The sequence below is a fragment of the Anolis carolinensis genome, chromosome 6 (genome assembly GCF_035594765.1).
Source record: "Anolis carolinensis isolate JA03-04 chromosome 6, rAnoCar3.1.pri, whole genome shotgun sequence".
In the NCBI taxonomy this organism is placed as follows: Eukaryota; Metazoa; Chordata; class Lepidosauria; order Squamata; family Dactyloidae; genus Anolis; species Anolis carolinensis.
This window is the reverse complement of record NC_085846.1, coordinates 91025820-91045396: the sequence shown is the minus strand read 5'-3', so window position 1 is coordinate 91045396 and position 19577 is coordinate 91025820. Positions and strand designations below refer to the sequence as shown.

Genomic DNA, 19577 nt, shown 5'->3' with positions numbered 1-19577 from the left:
CTTGAACCTGGGACCTTTCGTTCTCCAGCTCAGTGCTTTAACACACTTTGCCACCGGGGCTTTAATTAAACAATTCCTTTAATTCTATCAATGAAAGCAATGTATATAATTGTTTTTTCCACTCTACGCAGCTCTTACCACATATCTCCATGATGAGTTTGATTACCTCTTCTTTCTGAAAGAGACCATGTACTTTAATTGAGTTTTAAGATTTGGAAATAATTTTTTAAAGAAATAACAGTTTTTATGATTTCAGTGCTGAAAAAGTGTATACGTAAATACACCTCTGATTGCATGTATAATTTGTACACACACAAAGGACTTTTCAGAAATTATGCCAAACTAGTGTAAAATGATGTGCAGATCCAGCAGGCAGAATCCAATTTTCCTTAAGTAATATCTGAAGAGGTGGTTCCTACACATAGGTCTCCACAAAAAGCTGACCTGCAACTCCCAGCACTTCCAATATTTGAAGATACTGGCTGGGGATTATGATACTTATATTATGGCCACAAGGCTGGGTAGCATAGATTGAAAGAGTACTACAGGCTGTTTGACACATTTTTGATTATTCACCACACAGAGGTTCACTTACAGTGAGACCCGCTTCACCTTTAACTCCTGAAAATCCCTGAAAGGTAAAAAAAAATGGCATAAATTATTAAGTATGATTAATAAGTAAAATATCTTCTGCAATGCAAAAACAAATAAAGGAATATGTTAAGACTTACCCTTGGTCCTGCAGGTCCTGGTTCTCCAATCTCTCCTTTGTTACCTCTCTTTCCTTGATCACCTTTCTCTCCATAATCCCCCTATTTTAAAGCATGCAGCATGGTTATTATTTTGCACTATATAATTATGAAAAGATGCATCTTGTTATTGTTCCTGCATAATCAGTTTGAGGAAATTATATGTACAACTCTTGGCCAGTTCTGCATAAGAAAAAGGTCATCCTGAACATTTTTATTTATTTATTTACAGTATTTATAGTCTGCCCTTCTCACCTCAAAGGAGACTCAGGGCAGATCACAGAACACATATATGGCAAACATTCAATGCTGTTATACACAGACACAGTACAGATAGAGGTATATAGGCATTTCCCATCTTCAGCGTCCTGGAGGTTGTGCTAGATTCCTGCCACTAGGGGGTGCTGTCACTCAATCCTTCATGTCAATGAGCCCTTTTCACAGACTTTCTCCTTTTTTATCCTTTAAAAAATCATTTTTCTGATATTTCCTTATGGTGCCAATTAAAATACCTCCCCGCTTAAGTGGTACCTATTTATCTACTCACAGCTGTTTTCGATCTGTTAGGTCAGCAGTGAACTGGACTGAAGGTCAAGTGCTCACCCCGACCCAGGCTTCGAACTGTTAACCTTTCAAATTGGCAAGATTTATTGCAGCTGGTGGTTAACCTGCTGTGCTACAGCCCGGCCCATTTTTCTTGGGAACCCACTTCAATTTCGTTTCTTGTTCTTCCATGGGAGCTAGTGCTAAAAGCTTTAAAAATGCTGGTCATGAAGAAGCAAATATGTTCAGAATGCACAAAATCAATTCAGATCAGGTTAGCATTTGGCAGGTGAATGGAGATATTTACACAATCTGAACTCTGATTGCAAAAGGGATTTGGGTTGTGGTAGTGGTATTCCCCAATTCTGACTCTGTAGGATCTTTAGAGGCATTTATCAACACACATTAGTTGATATGTGATCCACTGAAGTGACAGGCAGTATACATTTTACAGTTTCATATCTGTATGCAATCCATTAGTCATTACCTGGAGGAGGCCATTTCTGCTGTTCTCAACATGATAGTATTAGATTCTAAAATATTTTTTTTATCTATGCTGTTTTAATGGAAGTTGGCGTGGAGGGCACCTAAACAAATCTTACAGTGAAAAGGAATATTTTAGATGAACATAGTTTAGATACGTTTTATATAATCTTGTTAATTTGATTCTGCAGAATCTGTGGAAGAGTATAATTCATGTATGCGACACAGAAGAGGAAGAATTAAGGAGAGGAAATTCCAAGAACTACAAATCAAAAGGCATTGTGCAAGTCTTCTTTTTCTGACAATGTTGTGGTATAGGGGCGTGGGAGAAAGAAGATACATGTTACAAGAATGTAAGGATTACAACTGGAAGATGTCACTGCTGGCAACCTTCATCTAAATAAATGAATAAAACAGGAAATCTGTACGATAAAATGGTCATCAGGAAGGATCCCAAGAAATCTTCAGGCAGATATCAGGGTTTTTAGTATAAATGGGCAATCTCTTACCTTAGGACCAGGTAGTCCAACTCCTATGGAGCCTTTTGATCCTGGTAAACCCGGAATTCCTTGCTCTCCCTGCAAATGGCATTAAAATGTAACATTAAGTTTTGCAAAAGACGGCATATGCTGGAACATAGGTCAGCACAGGCTCAATTATTTAGGTCATCTTCTGTTTAAATGCACAGCTGCTTCAAATGTCTGCTGGACAAAGGTTTTGGTGTACCCATTTGCCTTCTTAGCAAACATACTGACAACAAACACGCACAACAGTGACAGATGTTTTGCAAGACATCTTATCCCTTTTAATACTTCAGTTTTCCTGTTACATACGGAATCTCTAAATGACAAGTTGCCAGAAAAAAAATTCTGTAGCTTGGTTTGTGAGTTTTAGCAGTGACAATATTTCCCTAAAAGCATTGCTCCCTAACATGTCCCTGTAAACTGATATGCAGATGTTCCTGTGATGAGACAAGCTTAAACAACAGGAAACAGCATCCTGTTTTGGGATTCAAAATCTTCCAAAAGTACTGAGTTTCAGAGCTTTATTAGTGCAGAGAATGACAGAATTCTGGGATTTCACCAAATGCTTATTGAGGGCCTTTTTAATATATACACACTTTTATCCTTTATATCTCATTTGATTTTTACGAGATTTATTTTTCCACATGGCCAAAAAATGAATATAAAATATACAAACTGCATCAGTTAGAAAAAATTCTTATTCATTTGAGGATTTGCCTCAAGAGAGCTTTGAAACTTCAATAATCTCTCTATTTACAACAATATTGATAGAAATAATTGCATAATGAAAGGGAGAGTGACCATTTTCAAAAGTTTTCCTCAGCATTTAATGTTTTACCTTACTTCCTTGTATAGACTCTCCCGGAGGACCCAGTGCACCTGGCAAACCTTTTTGCCCTATAACGCCCTGTGTTTAAAATGCCAAAAATTAAAATTAGAGAAAGAATAATTTAATATTTTATTTATTTATTTACTTACAGTATTTATATTCTGCCCTTCTCACCCCAACGGGGACTCTGTGAGGATCACAATGCACATATACATGGAAAACATTCAATGCCATTATTAGACATAAAACACATATACATACAGACAGACAGTAGAGGTAATTCAACATTTTCCAACTTCCGGCTTCAGGAGGTTGTGCTCAATTCCAGCCACAGGGGGAGCTGTTGCTTCATCCACCATGATACAGAATTCTTTTTAATTGTAGTATTTCCTCTTTGCTCTTCGCTCACTGGCAGTTTTATGATGTTGTAAATTAAATTAACCTCCTCGCATTAAGCAGTCCTTAATTTTCTCTACTCACAGCTGCAGCTGTTTTCGAACTGCATAGGTGGACAGTAAGTTAGGCTATTAAACGGTCAGGTGCTCAATCCGACGTGGGCTTCGAACTCATTACCTTTCGGTCAGCAGTGATCTATTGCTACTGGCTATTAACTAGTTGTGGCACAGCCCAGCCCTGGCTAGGCCCAGAACTCGATGAAAGGTCCTCTCCTCCATCCCAGCTGCCATTGCCCTGACCTTGGAGAAAAAAGGGGGAAGAGGCCGTATCTGCTGAATTTAATCCCCTTCCACACTGCTATTCCTTTTTCTTTTTGTAATGTCATAATTCTAAGCCTATGGGTAGGTTGCTCTTTTACTTGTAAAGTGCCATGTACCGCGATGGTGGTATATAAATAAATGATAATAATAAATCCAGAAAGGTCAGAACTTCCCAGATCTGTTTGATGTTGTAACACTGGGGCTTCTATACCAGAGGGGCAGTGAATCTGGTCTGTGTTTTAATCCAGTTTTGAAGAGATGACAAAGGTGCTGAATCTATACTAAGGAAAGGCTTTGATATTTTGGACAGTTCTTTTAAAGTTTGGATTACAGCTCGAAGCAGTTTATTCACTTCAACTGACAAGGAATACACCAACCTCTCTTGGCTTAAAGATTTTTTTTTTTTACATTTCAAATGAATGATTTATTTCTAATGTATTACACTGGGAGCCCCGGTGGCGAAGTGTGTTAAAGCACTGAGCTGCTGAACTTACAGACCAAAAGGTCCCAGGTTCAAATCCCGAGAGCAGAATGAGCGCCTGCTGTTAGCTCCAGCTTCTGCCAACCTAGCAGTTCGAAAACATGCCAATGTGAGTAGATCAATAGGTACCGCTCTGGCAGGAAGGTAACAGCGCTCCATGCAGTCATGCTGGCCACATGACCTTGGAGGTGTCTATGGCTTCGAAATGGAGATGAGCACCAACCCCCAGAATCAGACATGACTGGACTTAACGTCAGAGGAAAACTTTTACCTTATTACTCTAAACATTGCTATTTCTAAGGTCTACAGAGATCAGAAACATGTATCTTTAAGGAGGGATTTTTACTCACCTTAGGACCAGGTATTCCTATTCCCCTTGGTCCAGAAGGCCCTGGGGGTCCTCTTGGCCCTTGTTCTCCCTAAGGAAAAGACAGAAAGACTTCCAACATAGTTTCACTGACATCTCATAGATGTAAATGGACAAACATGCTTGATTTTAACACAAAAGGGTAGACGTACTACAAGGCATTCCACTCATACCAGTTTACCATTGTCACCCACTTCCCATAAGGAGCAATAACTACAAGCCACATTAATGGTTATACCCAAATTATAGTAGATATTCATTTGTTTATGCAATATATTAGTTTTCCAGTATCATTTCAAGATAGGGAGAACAACTGCATTGGGACAGAGACTAATTTGGCTCATGTGGAACCTAGCAAGATCACACCAGCATGTCGCTTCTAGCTCTGAATGACTGTGACATCACTTCCAGATTCGGTTTTGTCTGATCTGGAGCTGCATGTGTAGAGATCCCCAAATAATGGCCTCAGGTAAAAGTTGAGTTAGGTAGATGTGATCCATTATTTACCATATGAGAGTTTCACTGAAAAAATCCTCTTTGTAAAGGATTATTTGAGTGAAAGAAGAAATAGGGGAGAAAAACCATCTAATGTTTTCTCATACAATGTCTCCTGTCCAGATGGCTTTCCTTGCACATAAAATCACGTGGTAGGAAAACCTGCCAGGAGGGCAATTTGGAGCAGTTTCCCAGTTCCACAACACTTCTAAATATCTACACTATCTAATAGTTCCTTTCACAAATTAAATAAATCGGAATGTATAACAAAACAGAGATTTAAATAATGGGACAGCTGTGAATGGCTGTTGGAAAGTAGCTTCATCCGCTTTAAAGAGACAAAGGCCTGCTGCACCAAAAACACATATATTTGGTAGGCAAAGCCAATGTACAAACTAGTTCACATGGGATATTTAATGGCTGGAATACAAAAACCACAAAAATAAAATCTGGATTGATCAGTTTTTCACATAAAATGTGATTTTTCTCAAAGAATAGGAAAGCAACCAATCTTACAACAAATTCCTTTGGAATTAGTCCCAATGAACTCAATAGGACCGACTCTGAAACAGATATGTTAGCTCTTAACAGCATTTCATATTCAAGAAAAGCTGTCAAGAAATGCACTTGCATTTCATCAATATCAGAGAGCCATGGCTGGAAAGCATCTGAAAGCATCATCATCTTGGAATGTGCTTTCAATTACCTAGTACAATGTATGCATTATCTAATTGCTCATTGTCATTAGTGTTAGTATGGGCATAACATTATCTGAAGTTCTTGTTATCTGAAGGTCTTCTTAATGTCGATAAAGTGGAATCAGGTGTCAAACAGGGTTCTGTTAGTGTGCCCTAACCATATTCTCCATCTTCATTGCTATGATACTGTATCTTGTTGATGGGAAGCTACCCACCAGCATGGAAATCATCTATCGGACAGATGACAAGCTATTTAACCTCAGCAGACTGAAAGCCAAAACCAAGGTCACAACAACATCTGTTATAGAACTCCAATATGCTGATGATAATGTAGTCTGTGGTTGTTCAGAAGAAGACCTACAAGCCATTCTAAATGCCTTTGCAGAGGCATACAAAATATATAATATAGCATACAAAAATATCGAGAAAGCCAAAGTGCTCTTCCAGCAGGCACCAGCCAATCCCTCTGCAATGCCAGAAATACAGCTTAATGGTGTAACATTAGAAAATGTTGACCATTTCCACTACCCTGGCAGTCACCTCTCCACAAAAGTCAGCATTGACACTGAAATACAACACTGAGCTCTGTGAGTGCAGCATTTTTTCAAATGAAGCAGAGAGTGTTTGAGGATTGGGACATTTGTAGGGAGACCAAAATTTTTGTCTATAAGCTATTGTCCTCCCAACCCTGTTATATGCCTACAAAACGTGGATTGTCTACAGATGTCACACTCGACTTCTAGAACAATTCCATCAGTGTTGCCTTCAAAAAATTCTGCAAATCTGTTGGGAAGATGGGAGGACAAATGTCAACATTCTGGAAGAAGCAAAGGCAACCAGCATAAAAGCGATGATCCTCCGCCATCAACTCCGCTGGACTGGCTACGTTGTCCAAATGCCCAACTCAAAAATACTTCCTATACGCCCAACTTAAAAATAGAAAATGGAATGTTGGTTGGCAGAAAAAGAGATCTAAAGATTGGCTTAAGGCCAACCTTAAATACTGTAGCATAGACACAGAGAACTGGGAAACCCTGGCCCTTGAGCATCCTTATCTGGAGGCCAGCTGTTATCAACACTGCTGTGGAATTCGAAGAGGCATGCATGGAGAACAAAAGGGAGAAATGTGTCAAGAGGAAGGCGTGTCAAGCCAACTCTGACCGGGACGGCCTTCCACCTGAAAATCGATGTCCTCACTGCAGAACATGCAGGTCAAGAATAGGTCTCTTCATCACCTACGGACTGGCCGCCAAGATACTATACTTGGACGGCAATCATACTTGGATACAAGTGATCGTCAATGATTATTTTGATGATGATGATGATGTGCACTGGAAACCTACTGCTGATTCTGGCCCCTCTGTGCAGGTGCATATACAAAGCTTAGACATATGTACAGCCAGATAATGTATTAAGTGCAGTATCTTGCTCCTACACTGTGTATGAAAAGGCACATGAGTGAAGGAACCCAAACATTACAAACTAAGCTGACTTTGGCTATTTGTGCTTAGAAGCACAGATGTGTCACATAACACCAGCAGGTGGTGGCAGAGGATCCATAAACTTCTTTATGCTTTTTTGCAGGTGGAAAGTAGTGGATCCACCCATCAAAACATGCACTTTGCAGGCTTCAATTAATTTGTGGGCTTACTTGGGAATAAGGAGGCACAAATACCTTAAATTCACCAGATCCTATCTTGAAATTTAAACTCAACCTTGATTAGTACTTCAAAAGGAGACCAACAAATACCAGGTGATTTAGACTGTATATCAATGGAAGTAACTGCAAAATCACCTCAAAGTATTCATTGCCTATGAAAACCCTGACACACATGCAGCATGTTCTTGAATGAAGGACAACCTAATCTCCTTTGTGGAGAGAAAAAGCGAGGTATAAATAAACATCATAATAATAATATCCATAAAGGTGGGATGAAAATAAAGCTTCAGTTCTTTTCTGGTATTGAACCTGAGTCCAACAGGATAAAATACCTTTTAAAATGATATTCTTCTTGTGATTGATACATCCTGCTGCCAGGGACAATGTTGGTGGTTTTGATCACGGCTCCTTTACTGAATGAGAAAGTTGGTTGTTTCTCTTGTTGTAATCTATTGAGCTAATAGTGTTCTTAAAATTTGGTGTTTGAATGGATTCCACTTGCATAGTATGTTATGTTGTAACCATAACCATGCTCCTTGTCCTTAATGTCTACCCTATGTACAACAAAACCTATCCCTATAGTTCTCATACATCCCACAGGCAATTTTGTATGAATTGGGCCTCTTGTTATATAAAATTCCTCCTCCCTGTTCTTCACATATGTGAGCCATATCTCAAGGCCAGAGAACAGAGCTCCAATTGAGCTCTGAGGAACATTCTGAAACAGTGAAGCTTCGTGGCATTCCAACTTGACTTGTATGTAAAATTACTAGAGGGCTCTTCAGTTAAACAAAACTGGTTTAAAATACGTGCAGAATGGAGCAGTGTAATTTCAATTAGGCATGACAGTTGGATGGGGAAATGACCCTTGGGCATGATTACCCCCTTCCTTTCAAAATGTCACGAATCCTTTCCCCCAAAATGAAACACTGACATAGTTCTCAAAGCAGAAAAAACATCAATGTGTATACTGCATTCCAAGGATTTTAATGTTTCAGACAGGAGCAAGAACTCTGTTAGTGATTTTAAGCACACAAATGTGGCTTATGTACTCTTATTTTTGTTTTTGGAAAAGGTGCAAAGATCTATTCTGTAGCCCTTTACACATTACCCAAAACCTCCCTCCCCCAGCAGTTTTCAAAGGGGAGAGGAACCGCTGGTGCTGCTTAATGAGACAGAGAAGGGAGGCAATTTTAACCATGAATTGAGTATTCTGACTATTCCTTACCAAAGAAAACCCTAGGAAATTCGTGGGATCACCATAAGTTGAGAGGCAACAGCTTGTAACTGGTCAGATTGTAAGACAGTGTGGTTTGAGCTTTGGGCTAGAACATTAGAAGACCCCTCTTTGAATCCCCTCTTGACCATGGAAATTCACTGGGTGACCTTGGGCAAGCCAAACTCTCAGCCTCAGAAGAAGGCATACTATCCCTGAACAAATCTTGCCAAGACAATCCCATAATAGGATTACTATGAGTCAGAGATGACTTGAAGACCCAGAACAACAATAAGCAGGTACTTATTAATACAGCACATAATACCTTTGGTCCTGGATCACCTGATCCTTTAAGGCCTCTTGGTCCCTGAACTCCAGGCAATCCTCGAGGGCCCTAAAATGAAAACAAGTCAATCTCACATAAAAAGATAGGAGATACTGAGATTTTACCTTAGTTTTGAATTAGTTCAGCAGACTTGGAGAGGCCATAGCTCACTGGCAGCACATTTGTTTTACAAACAGGATATGTTCAAAACATTTTGCTTACTCAAGCACAGCAGCAAAGGTCTCCACTCCTACCCACCCAAGTCAAGCTAAAGCAACCATGTTATTTTGGCCTATGAAACAGAAAATCCCTAAAGTACAGCTCCTTCTTTAGCGATACAAATACTAAAAGAACAATAACTATTTCCTGACCTTTGATCAGTCACCTATCTTATGTAAGACTGGAAAAGACCCCCATCCAGAATCCTGGAGAACAATATCAAATTGCTAGACTCTGACTGTTGATATGATTGCTTCATTTTTATACCTTTTTGAGGCAGGGGGCAAAGAAGCAAAATAATGTATTTTAAGATTCTGGGAACTTACTGATGAACCTGGAAAGCCATCTCCTTTTGCCCCAGGAGCTCCTGGTGGCCCAATTAAACCTGGAGCGCCCTGAAAACAAATTTGAAAATTAATATAAATCCAACATAATTAGTGATAAAGATGGAGAATATTCACATGTGCCCATCAACCAAGGCATGGCTATATGGAATCATGTTGTATTCTTATTGGAAAGAAAATATGAGATTGGTGGAAGATACTATTGGAGAGGACAAAGCATTCATGATGCAGCTATTAACACAAAGTTTAAAGGTTTGAGAGCAGGCAATACTGTGAGCTAGCTGGTCTACAGTCTCTTAAATTTAAAAGATGTCCTAGGGAAGCCCAGGAAAAATCAAAACATGATCAGATCAGAATACCTTAGGTTTGATGCCAAATTGGGCTTTTTCAGTTGGCATATTTTGTCCTCAATGAGATAACATTCTTAACATATTGCAAGACTGTGCCATACTGATTGATTGATTGATTGATTGATCAATTGATTGGTATTACAGGATTTTTAAACAAAAGGTTTGTTGCTGTAAGAATATTGCATTTTGAACAAAGCAAGGCCCAAAATGTGAAAAATAATTCAAAAACGCTTAAAATTATTTTGTCTCATCCAACAGGGAGCAAAATATTGAACTTTCTTGTTCTTGTGCACAAGCATAAAATAAAGAGTGACCTTTGTCAGGAGGTAGAACAGAGTATTCCCATTTCTATTAACTGGTTTATCAAGTTGTGAACAACTGCGTGGATGCAGACAAGCACAAACGTTACGCAAATCAGGTTAATCTTTTCCCTTTATCTGTTACTCAAACATTTCAATATCTATTTTCACTGCTTTATTATTAGTCACTTAAACATATTTTGTTATATTAAAACTGCCTACCTTAGGTCCCACAATTGAAGGTCCAGGATTTCCATCACTTCCAGGAGGTCCGGGATATCCTTGTTCCCCCTGAATATAAACATAATAATACACATCATTATTTAAGTATCTGTTCTGTTTGCGGGGGGTGGGGGTGGGTGAGCAGGGACTATCTAGTTCTGGTATTTCTTGTTCTGGTAAAAGCACAATCTGGGATACCAGATATGCAAATCACAGCTATGTGAACTGTTATGGTTGAGCCTTATGGCTCCGATACTGGGAGACGAGGTCGTAAGACTCCTCGAGAGTCAGACTCTCTTGAGGAGCGCGAAAGGAAACGGCTCCGAGACTTATTTGCAGAACCAACAGATGAAGACTCCTTTGAGGGTTTTACCGAGAGAATGGAGGAAGAGATGGTTAGCTCAGAGGAGGATGACATGGAATGGACTCGTGTGAGGGAGGATTTGGGTGTCACCGGCAATGATAGCATGGGAGGCGACTGGCGGGTTGCAGGATCAGACCCGTGGACGGGCTGGAGGGATGGAGCGGGATCCACAGCTGGGGATGCTGTGGGGCGTAGTCAAAGGTGTTTTAGGTCTGATGAGGATGATGATGATGAGGCACCTGGAATTAGGATAGCAGCTGACAGCGATGAGGAGTTATGAACTGGGATAAAATGGGGTTTAGGATCAATGGCTAATTGCGTTGGGCAAGGTAATCTGGACGAACGCTTGGGCTCTTGTTGGGGAAATTCCTGAAGACGGGTGTGATTCGTTTGCTGAATACGTAAGTTACCAAGGACACTGGGCATAGACGGCGGGAGGAACTGTGTGGGCTTTTGTTGTGCAACCTGTGTTTAATCTTGATAGCTTGGACCTCCGTCGTCTTTTTGACGGACATTAATTGCCTACTCTGGATTGACGCTGGACTGACTGACTGACTTCGACCTCGGACTATCCCTTCTGTGGCTATCGGTGGAACTGGTGAACTAAAGACGTCTGTACCTGGCTTTCGACCTTGGACCGGATTGGGACCCTGCTGACCGCTACTATCCTGATTGATGTGTTTGGACCCGGAGTTCGCTCGCTGCACGGAGGAGTAACAACTTAGTTACTCAATCGTAGCTTTTGAGTAGCAGAGAGGAATCTGCTATCAGTTATTTGTGTTTCATTGAATCTTTGTTTATCAACTTTTTTTTGTTTAAAGTGCCAGGCTGAAGTAAGCATTTTTGATTTAACCCGGATTAAACTCCTGTTTAATCCGGTTTATCTTTAGAACCGTTTTTAGTTCCAGCAAAGTCTTTTTGTATCTTTTCACATCGAAGGCAAGTGTTTGCCTAGCCCTTTGTTTCTTACGGGCATTTTTGGTTCTGTAACTTTAATAAACTGTGTTGAACTTTATTTGGTGGCGTTCTGTCTGTGACATGAACATTGCAAAATAAGAAGGATTTGCTACAGCTGATTCTGATAGAAATTGATCTAAAAGCAAGAACGTCAATCTCTTGTGAAGCCAATGTCTATTCTTTGCTCACATTCAGAGCTTAGAAAAATCACTTTTTTACTGCAGTACACCATGATGTAGGGAGCTGGAGACTAGGTTCCGTTTGAGCCAAAATTCAATTGTCCTAATTCAATTGTCCTCCCTATCTTGAAATAATGCTGACAAACAAATATGTCGCATAAACAAATGAATATCTACTATAATTTGGGTATAACCATGTAATGTGGCTCATAGGCATTGCTCTTTACGAGAAGTGGCTGGCAATGGTAAATTGGTATGAGCAGAATGCCTGGTATTACTTGAAGGCACACAACAACAACAACAACAACAACAACAACAAGGCCAAATCCCCTAAGCAGTGTGGCCACTATCCATGCAAGCTGCAGGAATTCTGAAAGTTGCAGTCCAAAAAAGTACCACACAAAGCCTAATAGTAATGGGCTTTGTGTAGCAATGCATATCTTTCCAATACAAAAAGTCTCAGATTCGGTTTTTGGCATCTGCAGGTACAGCTGGAAATGACTTCTGTCTGAGACCACAGTTACACTCTGCCAATAAATATAACAATAGTGAACAGGACAGTTCAACAGTCAGACTTGGTATATAAATAGAGTTCTATGTTCCTCTAACCTGGGCATGGGCAAACCTTGGCCCTCCGGGTGTTTTGGACTTCAACTCCCACAATTCCTAACAGCCGAAGTCCAAAACACCCAGGGGGCAAAATTTGCGCATGTCTGCTCTAACCACTCTCTTTGTGAAAGCCTAATATAAATGCATGTTACATGTTGCACTCCTTTCTTCCTGTGACAATCATATAAGAGGTCATTTACCTTTGGACCAGGTAGTCCACGAACTGAAGGCCCAGGGTTACCAACTGCACCTTTGATTCCAGATTCACCCTAAAAGGAAGGAAATGATGACTCATGGTTGCTGGATGTCATAAACATTTGAAATGCACAACCTGATGGCAACGTTTTCTCAAAATGGCAAGAATCTCAGATCTGTTGGCTGGTGTTTGCTCTTGTGAGAGTTCACACAATGTCTTGTCTAACAAGGAAATTAATTCACCTGATGAATAGATATAAAAGGGAATGGACATAGCTTAGTCATGCTTTCAAAAATCCCAATGAAATTTTTTGGGCCCAAATTCTCCACAGGTACTCAAGTCAATGTCTGGAATCAACCCACTATATTTGTTCTTGGATTTGGAAACTTATTTAATCACAACATTGGAAAGGATTTCAAAGAACACTGCAGTTTCCTAAACTAAGAAAAGCAGGCCACATTAATTATTTCTGTTTTAAATAAATAGCTAGATTAATAGCAATCCAATCATTTTGTACTTCTTTGTTAATTTAACAAGCTTTGTGGACAGGTTGCTTCTTAGGTAATGTTAAATCAGTTTCCTCTAGTGAGCTCAAGGCAATGTACATGGCTCTCCTCCTCCTCACTTGCTCCATACCAAAAGTAGGAGGTCAGGCTGAAGAACAGGGATGCCTGGCCTAAGGTCACCCAGTAAGATCAATGTCTTGGGAGAAGACTAGAGCTGGATATTCCAAGTTACAGTTCAGCACTTCCAGCTATCATATAATGTTGGTTCTCCATAAACTCTTACATGTGACAAATGTCTAAACTCCTACTTCCGAGTTCCTGATCCTAGAAAGATATCCTTCCTTTTCTTTATTTGGAAGATTGAGATGGTAGTGGAGGCTTACTTCGCAAACATTTTATGCCATACTTATTCCAAGCATCTATGCAGGTAGCTTGATATGGGCCACAGAGACATGTGCACAATGTACTCTCAGGATACAGAATCCACAGGAAATAAACATACCTTTGGACCTGGAGCACCTGCTATACCTTTTGGACCATCCATTCCTTGAGCTCCTTTTTGTCCCTCTTCACCCTAGCCAAAACCAAACATAAAAGCCCAGTTTCACGAAAGAACTGCTTTCTAATTGGCAGTATATTACAACAACTAAACTGAGATAAAAAGTGTCAATCATACAATTTTGTCTGAGTTTTGCGTCTAGAACTACCACTATCCACCACATGGATAGTTTTGCGTCTAGAACTACCACATGTAAAGAAGATATATTAAACCATACCTTTGGGCCAATGTCACCTTTCCCAGGCAATCCTTCTGGGCCCCTTGCACCAGGCGCTCCTTGTTCTCCCTAGTGTGAATAAGACAAAGATGCTCATATCCTTTCATCCATATCTATCTATCTATCTATCTATCTATCTATCTATCTATCTATCTATCTATCTATCTATCTATCTATCTATCTGTTCATCCGTCCATCCATCCAGTCTATCTATACACACACATACACACAGAGTTTGTATTCTTGGCAGTTATCTTCTATCTCAATAATAAATTATACCACATGCTGGGAAACCAAGTGAGAAAGTGCTATTGTGTTCATGTCCTTCACATGAGCCTTCTAGAGGTATCTTGTTGGCTACTACAGGAAACAAGGAAATCAAGTAATGTTATTACATTTCTAGCTGGGGGGCTTATTTTATTACCTTATATATAGTCTGAAAGTCATGCTAGATGGAGCATTCTAGTCTTAAAATAAATTTTCGCAAGCTGTACCAATAAGGTATGATCTTACTAAAGACACAGTTGTGAGGCTTTGTCCCAGATCGATGAGGAGAGCTGGCTGACTGGCTGAAAAGAGTGATTTCTATTCTAACTAGAAATGTGCATTAGTAACAAATGAAGCAATATTACCTTTTTGCCCGGGGTTCCTATTAATCCTGGTTTCCCATTTTGTCCGGGAAATCCTTGACTCCCTGGTTCTCCCTTTGAAAGAAGATCCAAACAAAGTTTTAAGACACAATTAAATTGATTTGATCGCAATACTTATTTGTTTTTTCCCCAAGAGCTGGTGTCAAAGGCAAGAATCACTGATACCCTTCAAGGCCAACAGCCCCACAGAGACCCATTCCTAGATCTCTGAGCATCCTAGCCCTCCTGCCTGCTGTCAATGTCTTTTGTTTCGACCAGCCTTCACCAAAGCTTTACAATGTTCCTTTGGGAAAATTCCTGCTTCCAAAATTCCCAGGTCACCATAGCCAATGGGGAATGCTGCAGGCTGTTATCTTTTAAAAGTTACATTTCCATGCTTTGCACAAAAACAAGAGATGAGGATTAATTCAGGTAGGGGCTGCCAAAGGCATTTCACTGGCTCTTCAAATACCAGAGCTGGTATTGTTGCCAATACATGCTGTTATTAATAAAAACTTGCATAGCATTAGAAGGCATATATTGTATACTATGATTACTACACTATAATTCCAAAAGTATCATGAGAAGCAACCTTTAGTGTTATGTGGTTGCGAGACTCACCTCCAGAAATGAATTTAAAAAAGGATTAATTTCTCCAAGTAAGAATGAAATTATACAGAGTAATGTGGTTAGGCAGCAGAAGTTTTCTGGCATTTCTTCCAGTACCATATCTCCCTCTAAACTTGGGGATCACAGTGAAGCTAAACTGGCAATTTACTCAGGGTGAAATTAGACATTAAGGGGCCATGCATATTCCCTACACGTAACTCATGTTCCATTCCATATTGAGCTTTCCTGTTCATTTTACCTTCCAATGACAAATAATAAAACAAATCAAACAAAATACAAGATATGTGGGAAAGAAAAAGGACATATGACAAACAATGGACTTTCATCACTGGGGAAGCAGATATGCAAAATGTGATAAATATACAATCTAATTTGGCCATCACTTTCTGTATGTGCACTAGGGAAAGGGTGCTGTTTTCTTCTCTTTTAACAGCAAAATGGCATGGACCAGTTATTCAATGAAATTCTATATGTATATATGCAAAACACACTCACTTTAGGTCCAGGCTGTCCAATTCCTGGTGCTCCCACATCCCCTTGTATTCCTGGTGCGCCCTCTTGACCCTTGAGGGAGGGGTTAGATTGAAATTAGTAACAAATATTATATCATAACAATGGTGTTTTACATGGATGCATTAATTTATGGTTTTATTTATAAATTGTCCTCTAACAAGTTCCCAATGTCCTACCTCCCTAAATTAAAAGAACAATAGAACAAATTAAAACACATTGCACTGTTTAGTGTAGTTGTTTAAAGATGGAATGTCATTTATCACTATAGGTTGCTAAAATGTAATAGCTGTGCGCATGTAGCTGCATGAATGCTACAAGAACCAGATCTTAGGGGAAAATAGATGAAGGTTACAACTTCTAGAATTATTTAGTTAGCATGACCAGCGGCCATACTAGCTGGTGGTTCATAGAGACTGTGTAGATGTCCTGCCACATTTCCAGTTTTGACTTTTAAATATCTGATTATTCGGGGATTTGAGTAAAAATGTTATCTCTAGAAACCTCTAGGTCCTCGAGTGTGACAATATAGTCAACTTCCTCCAGTTTTGCTCTCTAGAAATCTCCCTAGAGAGAACATCTGGGGGATATGGAAAGTTGTCACTCAAAAGTGTAACTTATCTAAACGGAACTCCTCACTTGTACATTGCCCTATATCCCAGGAGCTGATCCCAGATTATCTTCTTATCCCAGATTATCTGGCAGTGGAGATTCATATAATCCAGTTCTAATCAGATAATCTGGGATCAGATCCTTGGACATAGGGCAGTGTAGATGACATCTTAGTTCAGTGGTTCTCATCCTGGGGTCCCCAGAGGTTTTTGGCCTACAACTTCCAGAACTCCCAGTCAGTTTACCAGCTGTTAGGATTTCTGGGAGTTGAAGGCCAAAACATCTGGGGATTCACAGTTTGAGAACCACTGCCTTAGTTCCATCTGCTGGTACAATTTATATTGTGTACTGGCAAGCAGCAGAGATAATCCAATTCCCATTTAGCCACCTAATTCCCAAAGGCAGTGGAAAGGAAAGAGCTGCTAACTTATTTCCTATTGATGGTAAAAACAACACAATGAAAAAGCAATAATCCAAGTTATGGTTTTTACCCATGGCTCCCCATGACATGGCAAATACTTATTGACCTTTGAATATATGACCTGAGCATTTTTGTAAAGACTAGAACACTGCTGGAAGCCTGAACCTGATAAAATGCAATCATTTAGGACACTTGGCGATCACCCGCAGATATCTTAGATGTTTCCCACAAAGAACAAAGCTGGAATGCAATTCAAAAATGTGGGGGTGGGGACCATAACAAAGTGTTTATTTTATATTGCCGCCAACAAGTAGCATACTTTAAAGCAACAATTATTAAATTATTGAGTGGGAAAATATAGGTGTGTGATGAAGACATTATTTGAAAGGTGGATGCATATTTACTGCCAAATTTTCTGTTTCTTGCTTGTGCCGTTGGAGCAGAGCAAGTAGCAAATGAGTTATTTGGTAGGAGAAGTTTGAGTTTTGAAGCTAAACTGTTTGCAAGGATTAGAATAGCTATCCCCAATCAGATGTCTCACCGTCGTTTGCCACCACAACTCCCATCAACTTTAGTCAGGAGGACAATCAGGTTGGAGTAGGCTGATTTAGAATATCAAATGATGTATTTTCAACCTGAGTTGCCTTGTCAACCCCATAAATTTCACAGGGTTTTGTTAAATAATAAATATTCAGAGGTGTAATATATGAACTCAAGTTTCAGCATAGTACCTTTTGTCCAGGGAGTCCCAGGCCTCGCGATCCCTTTGCCCCAGGCAGACCTTTCAGACCCTGAATTCCCTACAAAAAACAAAGTGTTCAGTTAAATAAGATTGTCTTTCAAAACCAGGTCTAGGAAACTCACTATTCAAAGCACTAACAACAAAGTGATTGGGTCATAAATGTATTTTGTTAGTCCCTAAATCTGTCCTATATGGTTAATTCAACACCATCTTAATTATTCCCTTTTAGGTATAAAGACCTGACTTGTATTACATATTGTGTTATAAACTTTGATACCTTCAAAACAGCCTTCACACCCAAAGTTATACTTTAACAAACTTTGATACTCAAAGGTTTGTTTTTTAAAAAAGATTTTGGATTCCAAAAGATCTATCTACCCAGATTGTATGTAATTATTCGAAATGTTGGGTTTAAAATATTATAATTGACACACTGAAACCAAACTGGCAGAAATCTGTAAATTAAAGGAAGTAAATTCTAGACCATTAAAAAAATAACATTGGCCTCATTTCAGTATTACATCACTAAAGTTTCCAAAAACCTAGGTAGAGTGGCCTGATGAAATGCCATATAAAAATAATGCTATATCATATGGCAACACTGCATTATGTAACTGAAGACGTACACACCTAGTTTTTAAAAAAAACCTACTACTTTCCTCCACTCCAAAAGAAACATATCTCTAGCTGCCTTGGAACTCATCTCAGGAGAAAGCGAAATATAAATTCAATCATTCTGTCAAACAAATTTGCATCCGGATGCATTGAATCCAATCCTGCAAGGTTTGTCGACCTGCTCGACTTCAGAAAAACTCAGTTCTAGGATTAGCCTTCTTCTTGTCAATCTGATGCACTTGGGTTTGAATGAGATTATGATGGCTTAATCCCAAATGTTATGAATCAGGATACAAATATGCACGCAGTCAAGTTAGGTTCGCCCAATATGGAAAATGGTTAGAAAACTATAAGTCCATGGGGGCCAATAAATTTCTCTTAGCTGTGGATCGACAGCGCAATCCTCAAGAAAATGATGTGTTTGGAATTCATGTCCATATATGTTCAAACAACAAAAATGCACCTAGCTAGAACTAGTCATTGTCCTGGCGTAAATGTACCTGATTGCCTGGGACTCCAACTCCAGGTGGGCCAATGGGGCCCAGTGGTCCATCGATCCCACGTTCGCCCTGTGTGAAAAATGCTCTATAAATTGATGTTTTAATCCAAACATCATTATCACCAGTGTTGCTGCTGTCATCATTCTATTTTTAAGCTTGCAATGTCTTGATCCACATTAGAAAGGAGCATGCAGGGGAAGATACAAAAATTGGGACATAATGGTACTGAATCAAGAGGCAGTGATATAACAAATACAATAATTCTTTTTGCAGTCACGGTCTTTACATTTCCCTGCACCTTTTCCTGTCTGCCTTTCTGTTCCTTGAAGGTGTTGTTCTTCATGACAGTTTCTCCAAACATTATATATTTTGTTTTATGCATGGTACCTTATCTCCTTTAATAGATAGGCCTGGAGCTCCGACTGGTCCTCCTGGTCCTTCAGAACCTTTTTCACCCTGAAAAAAAATAGACGTTAATATGTCTATTAACATCTAAAATCATTTGTTATGATTTTAGGGGCTTTGCAAAAATCTATCCATATAATAGTTTTCCAATATGGGCAGGGATTTATTACTCCACACAAAGGTTCAATTCTTTACCTCATACTCGCAGTAGAATAAAACCTGAATGCAGAGTATCATTGGTTTGAAACAGAATGCTTTGTAAGTATAGACATAATATGTTTTCATTATTTTATTTTTATCTACTTTGTGTTTAATGTATCAAGAGAACAATTGTAAGCCACTGTATGTTCCCAATAGGTTCAACGATATCTATGAATAGACTTTATGGTTCATTAAGTACATTCTT

General features: G+C 39.4%; 1 protein-coding gene across 2 annotated transcripts in view; it reads right to left on the bottom strand.

Annotated features, from left to right (window-relative positions):
* Nucleotides 1-19577, bottom strand: part of col28a1 (collagen type XXVIII alpha 1 chain) — a 59393-nt gene that overhangs the window by 4770 nt on the left and 35046 nt on the right. For both annotated transcript variants that reach the window (XM_062983681.1, XM_062983682.1), the window contains exons 15-31: nt 19154-19222; nt 18767-18835; nt 17641-17709; nt 15862-15930; nt 14740-14811; nt 14108-14176; nt 13834-13905; nt 12830-12898; nt 10521-10589; nt 9632-9700; nt 9087-9155; nt 4676-4744; nt 3138-3206; nt 2285-2353; nt 732-812; nt 596-631; nt 139-175 (exon numbers count right to left, since the gene is read on the bottom strand). In XM_062983681.1, the coding sequence (XP_062839751.1) occupies nt 139-175; nt 596-631; nt 732-812; nt 2285-2353; nt 3138-3206; nt 4676-4744; nt 9087-9155; nt 9632-9700; nt 10521-10589; nt 12830-12898; nt 13834-13905; nt 14108-14176; nt 14740-14811; nt 15862-15930; nt 17641-17709; nt 18767-18835; nt 19154-19222 (1126 nt within the window). The remainder of the gene's footprint in view (nt 1-138; nt 176-595; nt 632-731; nt 813-2284; nt 2354-3137; nt 3207-4675; nt 4745-9086; nt 9156-9631; nt 9701-10520; nt 10590-12829; nt 12899-13833; nt 13906-14107; nt 14177-14739; nt 14812-15861; nt 15931-17640; nt 17710-18766; nt 18836-19153; nt 19223-19577) is intronic.